The 24,203-nt window shown below is 32.5% G+C and overlaps 3 protein-coding genes across 3 annotated transcripts; all 3 read right to left on the bottom strand.

The window, feature by feature from the left end:
* Positions 1 to 2,522: 2,522 nt before the first annotated feature.
* LOC109004306 (DNA replication complex GINS protein PSF3-like) lies at positions 2,523 to 7,230 on the bottom strand. The gene is made up of 7 exons (XM_018982824.2): positions 6,832 to 7,230; positions 4,106 to 4,285; positions 3,947 to 4,015; positions 3,770 to 3,870; positions 3,235 to 3,327; positions 2,957 to 3,096; positions 2,523 to 2,859 (listed from the first exon to the last, which is right to left on the bottom strand). Exons 2-7 carry the CDS (start codon positions 4,148 to 4,150, stop codon positions 2,750 to 2,752), a joined length of 558 nt encoding a protein of 185 aa, XP_018838369.1. The 5' UTR covers positions 4,151 to 4,285; positions 6,832 to 7,230; the 3' UTR covers positions 2,523 to 2,749.
* A 1,564-nt stretch (positions 7,231 to 8,794) lies between these two features.
* LOC118349180 (GDSL esterase/lipase CPRD49-like) lies at positions 8,795 to 15,108 on the bottom strand. Its single transcript, XM_035692756.1, has 2 exons — positions 14,995 to 15,108; positions 8,795 to 8,959 (listed from the first exon to the last, which is right to left on the bottom strand). Exons 1-2 carry the CDS (start codon positions 15,106 to 15,108, stop codon positions 8,795 to 8,797), a joined length of 279 nt encoding a protein of 92 aa, XP_035548649.1.
* A 526-nt stretch (positions 15,109 to 15,634) lies between these two features.
* On the bottom strand, positions 15,635 to 18,871 carry LOC109019321 (transcription factor MYB111-like). Its single transcript, XM_019001589.2, has 3 exons — positions 18,732 to 18,871; positions 18,513 to 18,642; positions 15,635 to 16,791 (listed from the first exon to the last, which is right to left on the bottom strand). Exons 1-3 carry the CDS (start codon positions 18,862 to 18,864, stop codon positions 15,795 to 15,797), a joined length of 1,260 nt encoding a protein of 419 aa, XP_018857134.1. The 5' UTR covers positions 18,865 to 18,871; the 3' UTR covers positions 15,635 to 15,794.
* Positions 18,872 to 24,203: the final 5,332 nt, after the last annotated feature.

Below are 24,203 nucleotides of genomic sequence, written 5' to 3'. Positions count from 1 at the left end.
AGGAAAAAAAAAAAACTAAGCAAAAGAAGACCCATTGTCTCAGAAACAAAGAGAGAAAGAGAGAGAGAGAGAGAGAGAGAGAGAGAGAGAGAGTAGCAAGAGGACGAGATAATGGGAAGGACGCTAGGATTAGATTAATTTAATTTACATCACTTCAATGGTAGACAGAAATAAAAGCCAAGTGCTTTTAAGAACTTTTTTTATTCTTATCTTTTAGGAACTTCAATGGCAGACAGAAATAAACGTTTGTAAATTAATATTCATTTCTCTTTTTAGTATTTAAAATAAAATTTAAAAAAAAAATTAAAACGGGTAACTCGACCCAAATTGTCGGGTCAGTTCGGGTCAAAAGTCCAACTGAATTGATCGGGTTGCAGGCCTACCATGAGGGGGTAGTGTTTTAGGTGACCAAGCACTCCAACTCGCCACTGTCTCTCATATCTTCAATTTTTCACTTCAAGTTGTGGCAATCCTCAATTCTATGCTCACTTGTTTTATGATAGGTACAATACTTCCCACTTTGTCTCCTGTTACCCTTCCTTCTTTGCCTTATCTCGGTTATGCGCATTGGAGTAGTGCACGTAACCGCCTCAAGTCCTGTTGGTCCCTCATCGCCTTTTGTCCTCTCTCTCAATCTTTCTTCTGACTTCCTCTCGGTTCATGTTCGTTTTTCCTTCTGATCGGGCAGTCAGGGCGATAAGTGTCCTCGGCATTGACGAAGTCGTTGGCCCTGTCCATAAATTCTCATAACGTGGAAAGGGTCTTCCTAGCCAATTCGGCCATAAAAGGACTCACCGGCCAAATACCCCCAAGCAATACTACCAGCATAATCTTCTCATCCTGATCATCGGCTGTCATTTTTTCTTTATTAAAACGCGTCAAATATGCTTTCAGACTTTCATCTTCTCTCTACTTAACGGTCAACAAATACGAGGCTGGTCTCCTACGCCTTCTACTCGTCATGAACTGGGTTAAAAATTGCGGGCCTAGTTCATCGAAACTGTCTATGGAACTTTGTTGCAATGTCCTGAACCAACCTTTCATCGGTCCCTTCGAGGTCAAAGGAAAAGCCCTACACGCAATTTCCCCTAGAAATCCGTGGAGCATCATATGGGCTTTAAAAGTCTCGAGATGCTCCACAGGATCTTTAGAGCTGTCATATAGATCTACCGAGGGGACTTTGAACTTCAGAGGCAAAAGTACCACCATGATTTCTGCAGAGAATGGCAGGTTTGTGCTACACAGCAATTGATCGAATGACGAAGATGCCCCTATCTTCTTGGTCATTTCCTCGTATTTGTCCATCAAGCTCCGTAGGTCGTGATGTATTTTCTTCATCTCCTCATCCTCCTGAGGGGTCTTTCCTGTGCCAGCACTTTGTGCCTCCGTCTCCACTCTTTCTCCTTGGTCCTCTCCTAACGGACCGTTTTTCACCTTCAAGGTTTCATTCTCCTTTCACAATGCCTCAAATTTAGTATTGAGTTTTCTCGCTACTTCTTCCATTTCTGTGAGTCTTCCTTCCATGTTTCTCAACGAGACTTCTTGATTTCTTGTTGCCTGCGATCGAGTTGTTGTGGGATATAGGACAAAACAATTATTCCACAAACGGTGCCAACTGTTATAGACATGTTTCACTGCCACCACCTCACGATCACCTGCAACCAAAGAGTAAGACGGCTTGGGGGAGGAACGTCTTTGATGCCTAAGTCAGTAATCGAATAAACTCTTTAATACCAATAAATCATGTATTTTACATACCTGGATTCTTCTCTTATATTAGGGTTGTGCATCCAGATTCGGATATTCGGAAAGATCAGAATCCGGCTTCTGAAAAGCGGGCGGATATCCCAATTTAGACCCGGATATCCAGATTTTATACCCAGTTTTGTTTTTTAAAACATCTTTTTAACACTTTTAAAACCTTTTTTTTTTTTTAAAAAAAAAAACACTCTTTTTATACTTTTTAAAAGGCTTTTTTATAGACCTGATATTTGGATGTTATTTCCAGTTTTTTTTTTTTTAAATAAATCTTGTTAACACTTTTAAAACCTTTTTTTTTTTTAAAAAAAAACACACTTTTTTATACTTTTTAAAAGGCTTTTTTATAGGCCTGATAAGTTTTTTTTTTTTAAATAAATCTTGTTAACACTTTTTAAAAGACTTTTTTTTTGTAGGCTTTATGTTTATTATTTTTTATAGGTATTTTTTATATAATGAATATTTTTATATGCATTTTTTAACCTTTTTTTTATTGCCTATTCAATTTTTTATAAAATAAAATAAATAATAATAGACATCAACCAACATACACAACGATCAATGCGCGGGTTATAAGCTCGTTCATATAGTTTCCAAGACTAGTAGTTTGAGTTAACCCTACGCAAAAGGTTGAGGTTTATGGATTGGCAAACCATCATAGTTATTGTCCTCCTAGAATTAAGCAGTCATTACAGCTACAAAAGTACTTTAGGAAATGGAATGGCAACAATTTGACAGGACATAAACTTTCTTGAGCAAACATCTGGAGATCAAATATTGTTCCAACGCTTTATTGCAACCACATCATATTGTTCGAGCGCTACTTCAGGACCTTCGGTTAATCAATGAAAAACAGCTCTCTAAAGTGTTTTAAATTAGCATCTTACATTATATTTCATTCATGTATACAAACTCTGGGCACAGATCTCAAATACTCACGGACAAGGCCCCCCATTGTGATAGAGATTAATCATAAAGAAAGATATGGTAACTAATCAGTTGATTTTCTCTTCCTACCAAGAACGGAAGCTCTCTGAAATCTGGGGCCACCCATTCGCCACCTCTTAAAGGCTGTCATCGAGGATTGAGCAGCCTCATACACTAACAAAAGCATTACAACAAGACTATCAATGTAACTTCATAAAATGTGATCAAAAGGATAGATGCAATGCTTTTAATATGTAAAAATGAATCTCACAATTAGTTTCTTCTTTTGTCAAAATTGTTAGATGCTTGGAAGCTGCTGGAAATGCTGCAGTGTGTGCCTTGGTGAGGACTTCCTTGTACCTGCTCTTAAACGCAGATAAGAGCAAAGGTCCAATGGTTCTAACACCCACGCTGTCCATCGAAAGTGCAATAATAAGAATAATATTAAACCATGCATTTTATGAAAGCAACAATTTAAATAAAGCCACAAAAAGAACAATCATTATTAAGTGAATGTAAGCGAGAAAAATTGAGTACGTCGAGACTTACAGTGGTGCTATCTTGCATCCAAATTCATAGAAGAATGGGCATCGAGATCTCAGATCCACACATGCAGAATCAGCCTGTATTTCCAACCTCGTTCTGTTATAAACAACAGACAAGTAAATTATAGGTTTTACATTTCAACACACGAAAAATATTCGTAAATTAGTCCATGATATAGTGGATGGGTTGGCAACAATACAATTGGGTTAGTTCCAAGCAAATTCCTACAAAGGCTTAGAAATAGTAACATGATGTGACTATGGTTGTAACTCGGAACAAGAAGATGCTTGTTTATTAGCAATGGATAAACAAAATAATCCACAGAATTAAGGATCTAGCAACGAGATCTCATAGCATAATTTAAAGACAAATTTCAGCAGCCAAAAGCCAGATTTTTACAACAAAGGTCCAATCCCTCTACACATTTACCACAATACAGCATGCAATATGCTTCTCCTATAAGTTTAGTCATTATATAAGCTCTCATATTACAACTTTAAAATGGGAGAAATGACACCCAACTTTATTATGATCTTACTTTTGATTGAAACAAGTGGGAACATTCATTGATACTGCTTGTCTCAGTTGCAACTCGTGTGCAAGCCAAAAAGGCAGCTCTACCTTTGAACCCACTTCAACCTGGAGAAAACGTCAAGGAAGGTATCAGAAACATTTGAGCAACCACTCACTCAACTCCAGTTTCTATAGAAATTACACTGTCAGTTTCGGAACTTGGATCGATTCCCACTCCACATGCTGCCTTTTCAAACACAACCGAGACAACCTATGAGCAAAAACAGAACACATAATTATATTAAGAAATTGAAATGGTTGGAAGCAAAACTATCCAGCATGGGATGACACAAGTGTTAACCTCTTCATCCGTAATAATATCATCCATGTCATAGAATTTTGCCATTCTTGAAACCTTTTTTTGTCACTCGTATCGTTTATCTCAGGTCATGAGAGACAGCTTACTAAGGACCCAATTGCTGTTTTTGAAGCTCACGACCAACAGTCACATTAAAACCACTTTTTCAGAACCCGTTAATAACTGCAAAGGCAAATAAAAGAAAATATTATATCTAGCAAGATCCAAAATTAAACTGCGATAAAATAACACCAGTAAAAAAAAAAATTTATATAGGTAATAAGAAACTTTATTCAAGTAAATAGGCAAAGCCAGGTACACAGGAAGTGTACAAGAGAAATACCTAGATACAAGCTAAAAAAAAGATAAAGCTAAAGCAAAACATTACAAGAATTCCCAATCCTTACAAGATTTTGCACCCAAAAACTGAGAGAACTAAAGAAAAAACCCCTAAAATCCCCCAAGGAACGTTCACAATCATCAAAACACCTCCATGCATTAGTATAGCAGAGCTACAGAACATTACTACTCTAACACGAATTCAATCCATTTCCATTTCTGAAGTTTATTAAAATCTAATAGCCCAATTATGTATATAAACTTGTTTTTCAGTTAAATTACGAAATGAGTATTGGCCTTGATCTAAAAACACATGGATTAGTGTTTTTGGATATAGAAGAAAACCTAATTGCGATGAAATTCACATACACTGAAGGATTTCAAATTTTGACAAACTACCACTATCCGCAGGGGGGAATTTCAACAAGCATGTTATCAAAGAAAATAGAGTCTTGCTATACAACCTCCTACCATTCCCTCAACCTCCACACACCAGCCTACATGACTTTTCTTTTTCTTTTTTTTAAACAAATCGTGCGTTTCATTTCATTTTTTTTTATAAGTAAAAATATTGTATATATCAAAAGGAGAAACCAAGTACACTGTTGTATGTATACAAGAAAACATCTTGCCCAAAATGACCCAACAAGCCCCAAATGACCCAAAAAGCCCATAAAAAACCAACCCAAAGTACATCAGACCCAACCCCAATCCCTTGTTTCCCGTAGAACTAAAACTCTACCTGAACACCAACCCCAACACCTTGATTCCCGTCTTCACAATGCCCTCCCTTTAGACTTCCCTCTAGTTGAACTACCACCCTTAGCATTGTAGTTGATTGCCGAAAAAAGAAGTTGTAACTCCCTGCTTTTCTTGAAGCTTGATTTGGTTTCAAGTGTGCGGCTTGCCTCGATCGCAGTAATTAGTTTTTTAAATTGGTCTTCACATCCTCCATGTGAAAATTCTCACGAACTGCTGAATCTCGTTAACTTTAGGCAGAATCCAATCCGCTATTGGAGGAAGAGAGACCAAGGGAGCCATGATATCCCCATCAAACTGCACTCTCGACTCTAGACATTCCTCTACACAAAGAACCAACGCCAAACTCATTGGTTCTCCAGTAACTTCATTAGTTCTCACCAATGGTATCGAGGTCCCCATTGGAGATTCTGGCAAACCTCATCTGGCGAACCTCTCTGAAATTTAAGGTATTATTCTCTGCAAGACCCCATCTCCCTCACCCCCTTCAGTCTCGATCTGTCCCCCTCACCGAGCCCTCTTTCTAAGGACCCCGTGCTAACCCCAGCCATTTCTCTCGCTCTCAAACTCCGAACGGTGGGTTGAGGTTCTCTTGCAAACTCTGACATCGCAGATAGACCCAGATCCGCCAATATCTCCATCGTAGACGTCAATAACCCAAGGTGAGCCCCTCTCCGTCTCAATCTCTCTCCCTCTCTATGGATTTTGGTACTTTTATCCATCTCAGCTTGTGTTTCAATTCTTCAAGATAGTCTATTGGATTGGTAAATTTTCTTCTTCCTTTTTTTTTTTTTTTTGTTTTTACCCGTTTACCATTTTGGCTTTGAGGAATTGTGGGTGGTTTCATGACTTAAGCTTTGTCGTGATGGGGTTTTCTCTAAACCTCTCTAAAACTGTGTATTTGCTTCAGTTTAGAATGAAGCAAACCAAATTGGCGAAGAAACCAGAGAGGATACAGCCATTTGAACCACTGCTTTTGCTCTTCCATCAAAAACCATTTTACGATTGGAACTAAAAGAAAAAATCTGACCTGAGTTTTTTTTTCCTTTTTTTGGAATTAAAAGTGGAACAAAACTGAACTCCAAGTGAAGTTGGAGCCTCGAGCATTCCCAGTGTACATGACTGTCACCCCCTAAAAGAAGACTGCACCAACTACCTGCTGCTTACTTCAGTTTTTTCAGTTAATTGTCTAGGCTAGTGCCCTGGATATGTAAAATTCAGGGATTCTTCTTGCATTAGATATTACTTTCAATCACTTGTTTTAAATTATTCGGTGATATTTATTTGTGTATTAAGTATAACATTATCAGCTTCCTTTCACTCAATATAGATGGCGGATTTTGACTCAGCAGGATGATAGCTGGAGACTTGCATCCACATTCTTGTTATGCTATTACTTTCAAATAATTGATGATGGATGCAATGCAAAATGGATGAAATTCAAATAGATAATACACACAATGCAAGAAAACATTGTAATGATTTCGGATTCAAAAACCCTACCCTAATATCACAAAACCCAATCAACCCAATCGGCAATCACAAATTCACAAAAATCCCAATATCACAAAAACCAATCACAAAAATCTTAGTAGGCTAGTATGTAATTTCAAAAAAAAAAAAAAACTTACCGTGGGGGCAGATCGGCAGAGAGACTGAGACAGGGGCCGAGAGTTGAGAGGAGAGATTGAGAGCGACGAGAGAGTGAGACACGGGAGAGTTGAGAGTGAGAGACGAAAGAGTTGAAAGACGAGAGAGTGAGAGGCGGGAGAGTTGAGAGTGAGAGACGGGAGAGTTGAGACTGAGAGCGAGAGACGAGAGCGTGAGAGACGAGAGCAGAGTCAGTCACGACTCACGGGCACGAGAGACGGAGAGAGTGAGCCACTGAGCGCAGTGCGCACGACGGCACGAGAGACGGAGAGAGCGAGAGGAAAGAGCAGACTGCTGTGTAGAGGAGTGAGAACACTGAGAAGTGAGAGACGAGAGGCGGGAACTGGAAATGCGATTCACGAAAGAGATGATTTAGGGTTTTCAAATTGAAAAGGCGCCGTTTGGCCTTTGGCCCTTTACTATTTAATTTAAGTTTAATTCTTTTTAATGTGTTTATTTGTTAAATGATAATTAAAGTTTATACATATTTATAATACATTTAATAGACTATAGTGATTATAGTGATTTAATATAACTATATATATTTGTAATACATTTAATATACTATAGTCAAATATTTTATATATTAGACTATATAATATATATATATATTTGTAATACATTTAATATACCATAGTCTAATAATATTAATATTAGCCTATTAGTATAATTATATATTAGTATTAGTTATAGTGATTTAGTATAACTATATTAGTATAAGTATAACTATAGTCTATAGTCTATATTAAATTATTAGTATCAGACTATTAGTTAAATAGTTATAGACTTGTATATTAGTATAGCTATATAATATATTAGACAATATAATAGTACTAATATTAGCCTATTAGTATAGTTATATATTAGTATTAGACTATTAGTTATAAATATTAGTATTAGACTATTAGTTATAAATATTAGTATTAGTTATAAACTTTTAGTGATTTAGTATAGCAATATTAGTATAAGTATAATTATAGTCTATATTAGACTATTAGTATAGTTATATATTAGTATTAGTTATAAAATATATATTTAATATTAGTATTAGTAGTATTAGTTATAAACTTTTAGTAAAAACTTTTAGTATTAATTATAAGTATAACTATAGTCTACAGTCTATATTAGACTATTAGTATTAGTTAAATAGTCTACAACTATTAGTTATAGACTTATATATTAGTATAGCTAAATAATATATTAGACTATATAATAGTATTAATATTAGACTATTGGTATAGTTATAAGTTATATATTAGTATTAGTTATAAACTATATATTTAATATTAGTATTAGTTATAAGCTTTTAGTAAAAACTTGTAGTATTAATTATAACTATAGTCATTAATCTATATTAGACTATTAGTATTAGTTATAAACTTTTAGTGATTTAGTATTAACATTTTATATAATACTGAAGACAAGAAAGGGGCGAGAGATAACAGAGCCTTGAGAGAGAAGGCCAGAAGGGATTGGAGAAGACGAGAAAACTTCAAACCCTAAGCGAGAGAGAAGGCGAATTCGAGACTGAGAGAGACGGCGGATTCAAGACCGAGAGAGAAAACCCTAACGATTCGAGAAAACAAACCCAAAAAGTCGAAGACAATTTAGAAAGGGGCAAGTTTTTTTCATTTTAAATGACCCGATTACGGATAACCGGGTTACATAACTGGATCCGGAATCTTTTTAACCGTCCGGGTGTAATCTAGGAGGATAACCGCCTGGATGCACCTAGATTTCCAGGTTTTGGACTGGATTCGAAAAAAAATCGGTCCTGTTGAACACCCTTAGTTTCCAGGAGTTGCTAAAACATTTTCCCAGAATAGAAATGATAACGATATAAAAATCCAAGAATCAAATTGGACAAGTTGTTTTTAAGTATCTAATTCTATCTTACTACACAGTCTTACATTTGCTTCAAACATGAAACATGGCAACGTTGTATCAATTGGTATGTGAAGCAAGTACCTGGAGATGAGTCACAATCTTTCTCATGTTCTCAATGTATTCAGGAAGTGGTACATGAGGGCCAAGGCCAGATGAGTGAGGCCCCATTAAATCGTTACCGCCGAAATAAACTATCACCAAGGAAGGCTGTAGAGCCGCATCCTAGAACCAAGAAATGTAATGTTGGGAGTCATAGCTTAATTTGTAAGACAAAAGTATACCAGATGGCCTAATAGAGAAAGTTCCACAAACATACTTGGCAATCTTGCATCGAATAGAAGACATAGCCACTACAAGAAATTAGGCTTTTTCCAGCGATTTTTATATCGTTGCAAAAAAAATCGTCGCAAATAGTCATCATTTGCGCGCGATTTTTAATTCGCCGCTGAATTCCAAAGCAACTCATGAGACAATCTGAAGCTGAAATCACTTTTATTTATTTACGGCGAGTTTTTACCTATTGCGGCAACTTTTTTCGTCGTAATAAACTATTTTTAACTGTAGCAGCAATTTTATTTTTGTTGAAATCAAAATTGCTGCAATATCCTCTTGTTGCGGTGAAAATAGTCGCCGTAAAATTCATGTTACCAAATTTATTATACTATTTTCAACGAATTTTAGTCGCCGCAAATGAGAATTTGCAACATTTTATAAATCTTCGAATGAGCCTCGCATATTTTGCAGCAAAACTTATAGTTTTTGCTACGATAATAACTCGCTGCAAAAACTGCCAAAATTTAATTCGCTCACGTTTTGCCCTTTTTCATTTCCCTCCAGCTACTCCCCCTTCTCTCCCCAATTTGTCTTCGTCTCTCGTACGGTGCACGAAAAACCTGGAGGTATTTCTCACCATCTCTCTCTCTTTCTTCACAGTAAACCCTATCTCTCTCTCTCCACTGCAGATTTCTTGTAAGTTTCCTGCTTTGCGTTTGTGTTCGTTGTTGGAGTTTTGAGTTGCCGGTCGATGGTAAGGGCCTTCTCCTTCTCTGCTTCTCACGAACACACACACATTCACTTCAAGTTAATTCCCACTCCCATGAAATTTCTGTGAAATGAATTTTATTTGTGTAGTCCGTGGGTTTTGGGGATTTTTCCTACGTTTTGTGCAGTAAGCTCCCTCCCATTTCTCATCTGCTCACGCAACACTCATTTAACTTTATCTTCTGTTTATCCTTTATCTCAATATTTCCCGTGTTAAATGAATGGTACATACGGAGGGGAAAACCAGAATTTGGTTTTCCTCTGTTTGAGTCCGAGTCTCTGAAATGGCCAGGGTAGAGTTTGATGATGTTAATAGAAATGTGCTAACCAACTTTGCATAAGACAGGTACTTTGTCGGTGTTTATACAGTTTATTTATGGTGCCAAATGCACAATTATTTTATGCATTTGGCACACAAGCCCTTAAAATGAATATTGTCAGTGTATACAAGGTGTTTGACCTGAGAATTTGGGTTTTGAGAACTTTTGGTTGAAATTGAATTAAACTTTATAATTCTTTTTTTTATTTGTTTTGCTTGCTGTTTTTATGCTATGTCTACCCAAAAATCATGCTTATTTCCAACTTTTAGTTTGAAATGTTTGAGTTTGTCATTTGTATTTATTTGTTTGCTTTTTTGGGTCGATGAGTTTGTGCTTTTTTATTTAATTATTTTGTTAGTTTGTCATTTATATTTATTTGTTTGTTGTTTCCTATTTCAAGTTTGATGTGAGAAACAAAGTAAATTTATGAGTCTGTGTTGAAGTTGGAGTGATGATTGTGAGCACCTAATGTTATGTTGTAGTTGAAGTTGGTGTCACGAAATTCTGCTAATGAAATTCAGTTTGTTCTTGCATGCATAGCTGAAGTTGGTGTAATGATTGTGAGCACCACCTTGGTGACACTTGTGCAAAACCTTACACATTCATTTTGGATGATACTAATCATATATGCATGGTTTCTTTCTATAAATTTTATCCACGCTTTTACGCACTCCATTTTCTATTCACATTTTCACCTTCACTACCTTCATTTCAACTTGTACCTTTTGTTAAGAAAAAATTAGTTATAGAAAGGAAAAGAAAGCAATACTACCAAAGAAAGTCATTACTAAACAAAAGATATTTAAAATTTAGTTGCAATTGCATAAAACTCAGCTTCTTGTTTAAGTAATAAGTAAATATCCAACTAGATATATGCACATCAAAGGTTAACGATAAATGTTAAATAGGAGTGTAACCGGTCCGATTCAGTTTTGGACAAAATCTAAGATCGAATCGGTATGTACCGGTTTTTCATTTTTCAAAACCGATTACGCCCTGGTTACCCTCCTAACCGGTACATCCAGTTTTACCGGTTTCCAGTCCGATCCTGTCCAGTTTTTTGGTTTTTTTTAAATGTAAAAAACATATAATAAAATGTTACTTCTTATAATAAAATATTATTAATAATTTAATATATATATTATGTTTAAAGCATCTGATCAATTAAATTTTTATTTTTAAGATTAAACTTTTATTTTATAAATTATAATAATATTATCTTATATATAATTATATTAATAACATGATCAAACAAATTACAAATGTTCATATTTAAGATTAACATTTTATGTTATAATTTATAAATTATAATATGAAATTATTTCATATATGATATATAATTATATATTATATATAAAAATTTAATATAGTATTATATATTATATATAAAACTTATATATATAAATATTTTGTATAATATATAAAATTAATTTTATATATATATATATATTTTTTCCAACCGGTCCGGTCCAGTCCGGTCCGGTCTGGTTCCGAAAACTACGAAACCGAAACCGGACGGGTTCCGGCCGGTTTTCATAATATAGGAACCGGTTCCGGACCAGACTGGTTCAAAATCGGACCATCCGGTCCGGTTCGGTTCGATCCGATTTTTCAGTTTTTCGATTTAAATTTACACCCCTAATGTTAAACTTTTGTATGTTTGGCTTCATTTACAATCAATTGGACATGACCAAGAGATTTTTACTCATCTTTCATGTTAATTTCTACACAGTTTGTAATATTTTACATTTTTTAGAACTTAAAATGCCTGCACATTACTTAGGTATGTTGAGTTATATATTGTGTTTTTCATAAACAAGCATATTTTCTTCACATGGTTGCTCTTTTTTTATTGAATCTATATGTAATAACATTTTTTTTTATACGTTTAATGCATTGATAGACTTTACCTGATGGGTGTCATCGATCTTGCACATGAATTGATTGAGAAATCAGCAATTAGTGTGTAAACAAAAAGAGAAATATGGATAATTTGTAGCATATTATAGTAAAAAGATTTTATGCAAATACTGATAAAGATGTGTTTATCATGTAATTGAGGTCATTATTTGTATTGATTAAAAGCTTAAAACAGATTAGATACGTATCGAACAAAATGACATCGATTACAATTGTGTCGTTTTGAGGATTAGCCAATTAAGGTAAAATTATTATGCTTTTGGATAAGCAAGAAAGAAGTAAGGTAAAACCTAGTTTTAGGGAACTTATCATTAAAGGCTATAGTAGTAATACAAATTGGCCAAAGTAGGGAATCATCATCCTAACAAGGGTTCACACAAACTAGTCATACGGAGTGAATGTATGACCATGAGTGATGAAGTCTAGGAATAAGGTTATTGATACTATTTGAGAGTGGTTGAATGATTTGTTGCTTACTGTAAATTATTACCTAATGGTTTTGCTATTCTATTTTTTATTAAACTAAAATCCATTTAGTACTTTCTGTAGAACTTAAATTTCATGGCCATGATGAAATGGGGAATGTGTATTCTTTGGATCTTCTTTAAACAGATCCCAAGATTTAATCTGGATTAATTTAACTTACAAAGTTGGTTCATTAAAATTCTCTCTTATGTTTTTTAGATAATACCACATATCAAGATCCTATTGACTAGAGTTTTTATGAAATATTGAGGAGTTGATAATACAAGTGACCGAGAGCCAAATGATTTTATCTTATGTAACTATAGAGATTCTTGTTATGGTTAGTTTCTGACTTATTTGTTTATGATGACATATTTTTATAAGTAAGAATAAAACTCTATTGATAGAAAAAGATGTAGCCGAAGTACCTCATGACACTTTACTTTTTTTTTTTTTTATAGGAACATGACACTTTACTTGACACTCATTATATGCTTATTTTTCAATGGTTGCAACAAAAGGGAGTTTCATTATCTGGTGCAGTTGTAGAAGTCTTAGGTTTGATTGGAGCAAGTACATGATGGGTATGAGACTGAGTCTTATTCTTGGTCCTGTGCTATTTCTTTTTTATCAATAAATTAAAAAAAAAAAAAAAGAAGCATGAATATGAAAGGGGAAAATGCCATGGTTTTAATTTAGAGAAAAGTACATATGCCATGGTGATCTTTAGTTTACATTGGTATAACCAATCAATATGAGCATGTGGTTATGAAATCAAACTTAAAATTCATCCCTTTTGCATGATGAATTTTGTTGACAATCACTTTCCAAATTAATTTAGAGTTGAATAGACTGTCATAAATCAAAAACTAGTCATATATGTAGACGTGTCTTTGAAGAGAGGGGCTTTCTTGGTGCAACAAGCCATGAGGGTATGTTTTGCTTAAATTCTATTATTGAGTTTCCCTTTAAGATTATATTAAATAACTTATCCCATTGTTTCAAAATGCAGATTTGGTGCTTTCAAATAAGCTAGTTTTATATGATCTTGTAGAGATGGCGATTGAATACAAGATCATATAAAAAAAAATGATCCAAGCTAGTTTTATATTAAATAACTTATCCCATTGAATACAACTATGAGTACTGTGTCGTGATTTAATTTTGTATGATTTTATGTTTATGGTTTCTTCCCATATAATTTTTTTTATGTTATTGTCTTGTGTAAATGTTCTTATTTTCATTTTCAGGCCTGAATCTTTAACTTATATCTTCATCTAAGTATTTATTTTCGTTGATGATCCAAATTAGTTTTCTTCATCTTTCTATTGAGAGAGATTTGTGTGCTAAAAGTATCATTTCTCCCCTCTCCTTGAAGAGAGTTTATGACTTGCATGTCCATATATAGCTTGGGCATGGTTCATCTTTGTATTTGTGCATTTTCTTTTTCCAAAACTATTTCCAGTGAGTAAAAATCACCGGAAATACATTTTGTCAATTTAACTTATTTCCGGTGAATTTTAATCGCGACAATTATTTTTAACGGTTAGGAAAAATAACAAGTTTTTTACAGCAATTTTTCAACTTTTTGCGATGATATATGGTGCTGCAATTGATTTTTCTCAACGATTTAATGGTGAACGGAAATGCCATTTCTGTCAATTTTTTGGACAGTTACGATGCACAAAAATCGTCGAAAATAATAATTTTTTGCGATGATTTTTTCCTATGGCTGAAATTGATCAAAAAATGCACTTTAATTTCGTCAAAAATGCAGCGAATTAAAAATTGTCGAAAATTCTCAAATGCAACGATTAATAGAGATATTTGCGACGATTTTGAGCGCTGGAAAAAACCTGATTCCTTGTAGAGCTCCCCATCAATGGTACTAAATTTTAGGGATACAAAGGGAGTTATCAAGAGCAACGAAGAGGTCCAATTAACAATGAACCACTATGGGAACTAGAACTCCCTTTCCACTGTTCTATGAAGTTTTTATGGAATGCTATGATCAGAACAAAACGGTAGAGAGTAATTCCACAGTCATAAACAATAAAGGCTCTGAGATTCCAACTATATGTAGATTGGACTAATGAAGATCTTTATATTGGAGCTCCAATTCGACCAGGTCGCCATAAGTAGGACTTCGGCTATAACATAATTGGCAGATCCAAGATGTACTGCTACTAGTAAAAGGGTTCGAATAGATATTATTTATGTTTGAAAGGTGATGAATCGATTGACAAGTTCAAACCCAATATCTTGATTTATAACGGCAATGCATCATGGGCCCTAAGACGAATGCCCTCCTTGCCAGGGTCAACCAAAATGGGCTTCATTTTAATAGGAAAAAAGATCGGCTTCGATAACATGTTTTACTGTGCGTGAACCAAATTTCACAAACCAAGCTAATAAGCCAACATTGAACTAAATGACACACAAATACACATGTATTTCGTGTGTGTGTGTGTGTGAGTGAGTGAGTGAGAGAGAGAGAGAGAGAGAGGATACCTTGCGAGCGTAGATTTCAGCGAGAATGGCAGTACCCCAACCGCCATGGCCGAAGCTCATTTGGACAATGGAGGATCCGAAAAGAACGAATTGAGGCCTCGCCGGTTCCACCATTTCTCTTCCAAAACTGGTTCTTTCTCGGGAGAACGAATCCAAAAACCAAAACCCAACACCAACTAGGGTCGGACAGAGCGATTGATCCAGCACGAGAATCATATATATCAATACTAGTCCGCTATTGATATCGTTTTACTCGGCAATCGGCATGGGTGTTTAATCTATTGAATGTTTCAAGTTTAACGCACGGAGAAAAAGCTGCACGTGTTAGCACACTGATCGGTTCATAGTTCACAACTTTACAAGCAGAATGTTTTTAAAATGTATGCCAAATAACATTTTCATTTTATATTTTTTTAACTTTGTCATTAAATGTTTATAAAACAGTTACTCATATTGTTATTACCGATTAATGCAGGATTAACAACTCTTATATAACCTACGTTTACGCAAACATCGACAAATTTATATTTAATTTTCTTAAAAATGAAATTAATAATATTGATAAATTATTATTTTTGCGGGCATTTCTATAAACTTGGATAATAGAAATGCTGCCAAATATATATATTTTTTTTAGTGATGGGTCAATCGCTTGAGACAACCCGAGATATAGATTGAATAAAAATTTTACATAATGCTTGTAAAAAAAATAATTTCGAACCACCACGTACGAGATCATATCCCAACACTCAACTCAAACAATTAATTAACATTTTTCAGCCAAAAAGAGAGATCATGTTCTAGGATAGAAGCCAAGCGACCAAAGCATCCTGTTTGTCAGGATCTGTATCTGTCAAGTTACAACTATCCCCATCACCCTCCCACAGCGAGGATAACACATTCTCTTTCTGATCATTCCATATCTCATTTCCCTGTCCAACACCATCCCATAATCCCCCGTTATCAACCCCATAAAATTCAGCAAAACCAGAAGTCAATGGAGAATTACAGGAACACCACTCTCCATTATCTCCAATATTCGAACAATTATTAGCGCCACTGATCTCCATGTACTCGTGATTAGTACTTTCCATCGCCAGCAGCTTGTCTACACACAGGAATTCAGTATTGCTACTGCTTTTGTCCTCAAATACAGCTTCTGGTTTACAGCTCCTTGATTCGCTTGTAGTTAAAAACTCATTTGAATCCAGCAAAGCATTATTGCTCAAAATGTAATCAATCGACAACAACCCACCATCATTAATGCTCTCCTCACTAACATATGGTCCCAATATTTCAGTCTCCTTCTGACCATTACTACTACTAGGGCACACCGCCATTTGGTTCTGATCATATTTCTCTGTTGCCTGATGATGACAACCCGAAACCACGCTCTCTCTCTCCTTGTCAAGGACAACATGTGGATCCAAAACCACGCCATCGTCTGTTGCAGTGCTGGACACGGTGATGATCTCTTTCGCTGACGCTGGTGTTGGGTTCTCATGTACTGATGGGATTTCTTGATCAGTTGGATTAAAAACACTATCATTAATGGGTTTTATCGTCGGAATCCGGCCAACATTATTCTTTTGGACGTAGTAATTCTTGTTCTTCTTCATGCACCGTCTACTGGTTCTCCCGCCTCTTCGTTTAACAGGAATATCCACGATAATCGCTAGCGATGTTCCACCGGAAACCTTAGTGAACGAGTGAATCTTTCTGCTCAAGTGGGCGTTCCAGTAATTTTTTATTTCGTTATCTGTTCTTCCAGGCAAGTGACTAGCTATTAGAGACCACCTACACGTATATTGAAGGAGCTAGGTTTATTACTAGATTAATGTTACATAAAACCGAATGCGTAAATGAACCTAATTATTTTTATATGTAAATTTTATATTTATTCATTTTTTTATTTTAAATTACACAATATTTGTGTATTACAATATAAATATCATTTCTTTTATTATTAATACTCTTCACAAGAGGGAAGAAAAATATTAATGGTACTACTATTATAATAATAATAATAATAATAATAATTTCATCATTATTATTTTTCCTTTTTTCGAAATAACATATATATATTCATTGTTTTTCCTCACTTAATTCATTCTAGTTTCCTTTTTAGTCCGAGTCTCTTTTTTTCTTTCCTACGGAAAGCGTAGAAAAAACTAGTACTTATGAAATCTTCTCCAAATTTAAAGCATTATTCATTAGAAATAATTACCTTAATTTTGAAGATAGCTCTTTAATTTTATCCATTCTTTGAAGGGCTTTCTTCTTTATGGTTTTATTTTCCTTAGTAAAGAGCCTATTACTTCATTTTTTTTATAGAAGGAGAGAACAAAATTAGAATTTGGTATTTTCCTTAATTATCATATGTTGATGAGAAAAACGTAAAACGAGATCGAAGAGATGTTTAAAAAAACTTTTCTTGCTAATAATATTGATATCTTTGCACTAATTAGTTTTGTTGCCCTTTAGGGTAGGAAATAGAACTTATTTGCCTTCCTAATTATTTTATGGATGGTGCTACAGCTCCCGCCGGGACTGTAGCATGTATTTGTATGTGTTTTTTTTTTTAAGTTGTTTTTTATATAAATTTTTTTAATATTTTTTAAAAATAAAATAAATTTAGAACATCATTAAAAACACTTTCTTAATCAAGAAGTAAAAAAAATATTAAAAAATACTTCCTTAATCACGAAGTAAAATGAAAAATCATAAAAAAATATTTTATATTTTACTTCGTGATTAAGAAATTATTATTTAATAATATTATGAATTTTTTTATTTTTTAAAAATATTAAAAATTATTAAAAAAATCTATATAAAAAAAGAATTAAAAAAATACACATAATAAAATGCACTAGAGCTCCAACGGGAGCCCCCAGGAGAGCTCCAGCATTTTCCTTATTTTATAGCCGACAATATCGATATAGAATTTATTATCTAGTATCTATAAAGTCAAAACTAAGAGATACATCAAAATTATGTCGGGTTACATATATAGGAAGAGAAATATTATAGAGAAGTCATTATAGTAGTACATATTTTACACTCATTGCGTGGCTGATTTTAGTTGATTGTTCCTAACACTTATTCAGAGAGATGTGTAGTCTAGATGATACCACATCATGTGTGTAAAATGGATGTTTTTAATAGTGACTTCTATCTATATTTATTCATATAGTAATTACCTCATAATATTATTTTTAATATTATAATTATTTAGAGATTTAAAAAATTAAATTATTTATTATATTTTTTTATAAAAATTTTAAAAAATATAATAATAAAATAAAATGAAATCGATTCTGTATCGAAATGTGATTCAAACTTTCAAGAAATAAAAGGAAAATGAACCGGAGAAAAGGATGGCAGACAAAAAGACAAAGATAAAAAGAAAGTAATCAAAAGACGATCATACTGCAATCAAACTAATTCTGAACTAAGAGCTGAGAGCTAGCTAGATAGGAAGAGGGAGTTTCATTTATATGAAAGAATGCTGCACTAACATATTTCCCATAGAAGCATGCAACTTTACGATGATTTGATCCTCTTCAGCAGAAATGTTTCCTCTCTTCAAGCCGTCTTTCAGGTAGTTGATCCATCTCAGCCTGCAGCTCTTCCCGCATCGCAGCAAACCTTCGAATAAAATCCCAAAAAACACAGATCATTTGAGTTCTCAAGTAAATACAGAAAGTAGCTGCGCGCCGTACGTGCATTTATGTTACCTGCATTCTTGGGCAATGACCTCCACAAACCTACCCCATTGGCCTGAATATACTTGATCAAGATCTCATCCTCCTCCGCAGTCCATCTCCCCTTCTTGAGGCCCTCTTTCTCGCAGCATGGAGCTCTTCCCATTTTGTGTTTCGGCTTCATGCACAACTTGGAGGCAAGGTAAAGGTAATAATTTGCTTTTATAAAAAAAGAAATGGCTGGCGTACGTAGCAACGTATGGTATGGGACTATTGATGATGATGACGTTTGTGGTGGAAGATATCGCCACGAGGGCTATCCATCAATGGCGCAGTCGTGGCCTTTTTGTCGTCGAGAGATCAGCTTCGCGACGGGGACGGCTCTCCCAAAAGATGGTAAAAAAACCATAAATAAATTCAGGAGTGAAATCAAAGGACAAAAACATATAAAAGATGAAGGAAAAATTCAGTTCGTCGTCTCTTTTTTTGTCATCTTTCTTATTATCTCATAACATAATATTAAATAATAGATTTACAAATAATAGTACCACTCCTTGTCAGAAAAATTTTGTTTATAGTCTTAAGTTAAAGATTATATATATAATCTCATTGATAAATGAGATAATAAGAAAAAAAATATCATTTTTAAAAAAATATTATTGTAATTTTAAATTTTTTTAAGCATAATTATAAAGACTTGAATGATCAATTTTTAATTAAAAACTGTACGTAGACTAATTCGTTAATTAATGTTATTATTCATGTTAAATAGTTAATTATTGCCTTTCAAAGTAGCTAAGCTTTTTTTTTTTTGGATGAGTGGCTTTATAATAGCCACAAAGGGATTTGATGAGAATTTCGTCAGTATAATTTTTATTTTTTAATTATATATATATATTTAATATTTTTTAAAAAATTATAATATTATTAAAAAATATATTCTTAATTATTAAGTAAAATAAAAAATAAAATATTTACTGTCAAATTTCAGACTGCACTTAGCTTTCACCTAATGACTTGATTTCCAGGCTAGCTACGAAAACTAGCCTAGTTACGAGGTATTGTCTTCATTAACTCTGTCTTTTTCCTCTGCCTACCTAAATTTTAAAGCATCGTGCTACAGCTCCCGCTGGGGCTCCCGCTGAGAGCTTCTGTTGAGGCTGTAACATATATTGTATGTATTTTTTTTAAGTTATTTTTTATATAATTTTTTTTAATATTTTTTAAAAAATAAAATAAATTAAAAACATTATTAAAAACACTTTCTTAATCAAGAAGTTAAAAAAAAGTTATTAAAAAATACTTTCTTAATCACGAAGTAAAATAAAAAATCATAAAAAAATATTTTATATTTTACTTCGTGATTAAGCAAGTATTATTTAATAATATTATAATTTTTTTTATTTTTTAAAAATATTTAAAATCATTAAAAACATCTATATAAAAAAAAATTAAAAAATACATAGGATAAAATATACTAGAGCTCCAGCGGGAGCTCCAGCATTTTCCAATTTTAAATCCCAGTATCTGAAAATAATTATCCAATATAATAATTTCATTTTATCTCATTTTATTTTATTATTATATTTTTTTAAAATCTTATATAAAATATAATAAATATTTTTAAATTTTAAATTTTAAAATAAAAATAATATTAAAAATTTATATTATAATAATAATATATTTAATTTTCAATAAAATATCTAATTTCATTTCATTGTATAAAACAAGATCTAAAAACTTAATTAATTTATTTTTTCATTTTAAATAATTAATAAAAATTTATTATATTCTATTTTAATTAACGACTTTTACGTTACGTCAGGCAATATTTTTATATCTTTCAATATTTCTCATAAATTAGGCCGTCCCCATCACTAACTTTTCGTAAATTTACTCCAAAATTTGGGTCCATCTAGTACTTCAAAAATTAAGGGAGATCACATGCATATTGTTCAGAATTTTTAAGGTGATTTTTATTAATAAATAATCATCAAATTAGTTTTTGGTCTCTACGGTAATTACATTTTTCATGTTTTGTTATGTTTTATTTCAGGCAAATTAAAGTTTAATATTTCACATTGATATTTTTCATAAATATAAGTGATTTAGGGAATTTAATTATTAGAAAAGTATTTTTTACTCTTAAGCACATTTGAAACATAGAAGACGATGTAGTAAATACATTTTTGTAGTCATCATTAATATTGGCCAGCCATCACCAAAGTGGTAAAATTAAAAATAATAATAAAGTTAGTAAAAAATAAGAAAAAAAATAATTTTGAAATTGCATTCTTCCAAGAATATTTGTATATTTTAGGTGTAAGCTTTATATATATATATATATATATTATATTATTGGAAAAGTATATTTGCCGCCTATGTTTGATTGTCCTAGTTGACTGTTGGTCAAATTATATTTATTTTTTATTTTTTTATTTAATAATTAAAAAATAATTTTAAATATATTAGTATATATTTTTATTTTTTAAAAATATTTAAATATATTAAAAAAAGATTAAAAAAAAAATACTAGACGGCATAATAGCCTTACCTATATAAATATATATATATATTTATATTTATAATTATATGTATTCCTGATCAGTCTTCTCCTGGATCAAGCTCCTTGAGCAAGCGCAGGTGCGTGGCCTTCTTCCAAGAAACTTTTGGATGGACCCATGTTGGAACACGTATCCGCTTTGGTGAAAAACTCCATATGGGGAATAAGGGACAATTAGCTTGTCTGAAACGAAAAGTCAAGCGAGTTGATGTCTCAATTCCCGAATTGATGTTGAAATATAAGGCATTCATTTAATAAAATTATATAAATTAAAGATAAAAATAATTTTTATGGAATAGATGATTTTTTTTCTCACAAAATTTTCTTTTTTTATTTTTATTTTTAATAAAAACAATAATGTCGGCGTCAGTACAAGATTTAGTACGCTCTCGAGACTAAACTTATGTGCCGGGGAAGCAATTATATACGATAGCAAAAGAATTTCACAAAAGTTAATATTGATTTAGATTCATATAATATATACACGAGCATAACAATCAAACGGAATAAATTAAATTATATTAATTTATAGATTTATTTGTGATTAAAATATTTTTTTTTATCTAAAATAGCCAAGATAATTAAATTATTTATTATAATTTAGGTCTTGTTTATATTCGTAATCCGTCTCAACTCACTTCAATTTATCTAATCTTATCATTACAATTTTTTCAAATTTTTATATAAAATATAATAAACAATTCAATTTTTTCAAATTTCAAAATAATTTTTTCAAATTTCTACATAAAATATAATAAATAATTTAATTTTTATTTTACTATTCACAAACTATCTCACCTCATCTTAACTTATCTCTGAATCTAAACTACTCTTTAGTCTCTATACTAATTACTAAGGTTCCGTTTCGATAATGAGATGAGATGAGATAATTTTAAATAAAAAAAAATTAAATAAAATCTTATTAGAATATTATTTTTTAATATTATTATTATTTTGATATTTAAAAAATTAAATTATTTATTATATTTTATATAAAAATTTAAAAAAATTATAATGGGAAAATGATATGAAATAAGGAAAATGCTAGTTTTCTCGATGGGAGCTCCCGCTGAGATTTTTTTTTATTTTTTTTTTTAAAAATGTTTTTTAATAGTGATGGAATTTTTTTTTAATTTTTTTAAAATATTTAAAAATATTAAAAAAATGTATGTAAAAAATAAAATAAAAAAAAAAAAATTCAAATATACTAGCGGAAGCCCCCTGCGGTGACTCTAGAAGGGTCCATGAAATAAAATTATGTATCAAACGGAGCCTAAAGTTTCTGCAGGTTCGTTCCTGCCTCCCGACAAAGGCGGCGGTTGTCTTCTCGATTAGTTGGAGTTGGAACGTCCTCGAGATCGATGGAAATTAGTTGATCTTGAGCTAGCGACTCGGCCACGGCACCCGCATTCATAGAGTCTCCTAGGTCGACCGACCGTCGTTCGAGCTTTTGCTAGCTGTGTCTCGCCATGCAGGTTTGGTCAGTTCCTTCAACTTTTGGAATCCAGATTTTAATGCACTGTCCCTCTTCGTATACTCATAATTTAATGATTTCTCTTTGACGTTAATGAAAGTGTACCATCTTCTTTTTATGCATTTATTTGCATTGTACCTTTTGTTTCTTTGCAAGTTTATTATTATTATAAAGAGCGTTGTTAGGCTGTGCGCCTGATTTTTGAATTTTTATTTTAATATTTTTAAAAAATATAAAAAAAATTGATACACTAATAATCATTTTTTAATCAATAAATAAATAAATATATAAACGATGAAAATAAAATAAATAAAATAAAACGACATAATTACATTATTCTAACTTATTATAAATGCCGGAGCTTCTAGGTAGATCGATGGTTTTAAGTTTATACAGTGGCAAAGAATTAAGTAGATATACATGGTATTCAAATAATTAAAGTTATTTATGTATTTATTTTTCTCCCTGATCTATACCCTAAAAAATATTTATGCATCATTTGCTGTCAGCGAGCACAAATTAGTGGGTGCAAGACACATACTCGACTCCGAAAAAAACCCTAAATTCAAAAGCATAATTACAAATGGAGCTAGCATCAAAATTTCAACTAGTCTAACTAAAATAGGGAAAATTATTAGATAATTTGGGAAAATGGATTGCGTGGCACTCCCATCCAATCACAAGTTAACATGCCATGGAAATTGTTTAAATTTTTTAATAGCCCTCTTAATTTGAGCTCAGAAAATCTCTGTTTACTAAGGTGTCATTTGGATAATGAGTTAAACTGAAAGTTAAATAAAATATTATTAGAATATTTTTTTTTAATATTATTATTATTTTAAAATTCGAAAAAATTGAATTCTTTATTATATTTTATATAAGAATTTGAAAAAATTATAATGATAAAATTAGATGAAATGAAACACTTTTACTACGGCCTAAAGCAAATAATTGCCTCAATCGATGCATAATTAAATTCATCCAACTAGTATTAGGTGAAGTAGTTGTTACAGGCACATGGGAAGGGGAAGGGAGAGGCTCATAGTGGGCGTGAGCTACTTCCACACAGAGAGAGAGAGAGAGAGAGAGAGAGAGAGAGAGAGAGAGAGAGAGAGAGAGAGAGAGAGTGAGATTTTGGCATTTAAGATTCTTTTTCCATTCCATTTTTTCTTCCAAGCTATAAATGCTGGAATTATGTAACAAACACGTAACAGAATTATTGAATATTCACTAGCACAGCTTAGTGGCTATGTGTCTTCATTACATGGAATGAAATTACAAGTAATTAACAGAAATAGGAAAATAATTGGAAATAAGAAAGAACTCTAGATAAATCATTGGCCCAAGCTTCCAGCCCATTATTTAGCTAGTAGTTGTTGTCTTGTTCCACTTTCACTAAGCCCATCGTCCTTTAGGTCATCAAATGGCCCATGGCCAGAGAAAGCCCATCACAGCCCAAGTATCAAAG

Source organism: Juglans regia, chromosome 8, assembly GCF_001411555.2.
Source record: "Juglans regia cultivar Chandler chromosome 8, Walnut 2.0, whole genome shotgun sequence".
Taxonomy (NCBI): domain Eukaryota; kingdom Viridiplantae; phylum Streptophyta; class Magnoliopsida; order Fagales; family Juglandaceae; genus Juglans; species Juglans regia.
This window is presented reverse-complemented; position numbering and strand designations above follow the sequence as displayed.

What these genes read in the sequence shown, in the direction of transcription:
- LOC109004306 (XM_018982824.2), bottom strand. Translation starts at nt 4,150, where the DNA reads ATGGCAAAATTCTATGACATGGATGATATTATTACGGATGAAGAG. An exon ending in CAAGTTCCGAAACTGACAGT is followed by an intron (nt 3,871 to 3,946) that starts GTAATTTCTATA and finishes CGTTTTCTCCAG; the next exon opens with GTTGAAGTGGGTTCAAAGGT. An exon ending in GGATGCAAGATAGCACCACT is followed by an intron (nt 3,097 to 3,234) that starts GTAAGTCTCGAC and finishes TTCGATGGACAG; the next exon opens with CGTGGGTGTTAGAACCATTG.
- LOC118349180 (XM_035692756.1), bottom strand. Translation starts at nt 15,108, where the DNA reads ATGGTGGAACCGGCGAGGCCTCAATTCGTTCTTTTCGGATCCTCCATT. An exon ending in CTGAAATCTACGCTCGCAAG is followed by an intron (nt 8,960 to 14,994) that starts GTATCCTCTCTC and finishes TCTTGGTTCTAG; the next exon opens with GATGCGGCTCTACAGCCTTC.
- LOC109019321 (XM_019001589.2), bottom strand. Translation starts at nt 18,864, where the DNA reads ATGGGAAGAGCTCCATGCTGCGAGAAAGAGGGCCTCAAGAAGGGGAGA. An exon ending in GTCATTGCCCAAGAATGCAG is followed by an intron (nt 18,643 to 18,731) that starts GTAACATAAATG and finishes TTTTATTCGAAG; the next exon opens with GTTTGCTGCGATGCGGGAAG. An exon ending in CATGCTTCTATGGGAAATAT is followed by an intron (nt 16,792 to 18,512) that starts GTTAGTGCAGCA and finishes ATATACGTGTAG; the next exon opens with GTGGTCTCTAATAGCTAGTC.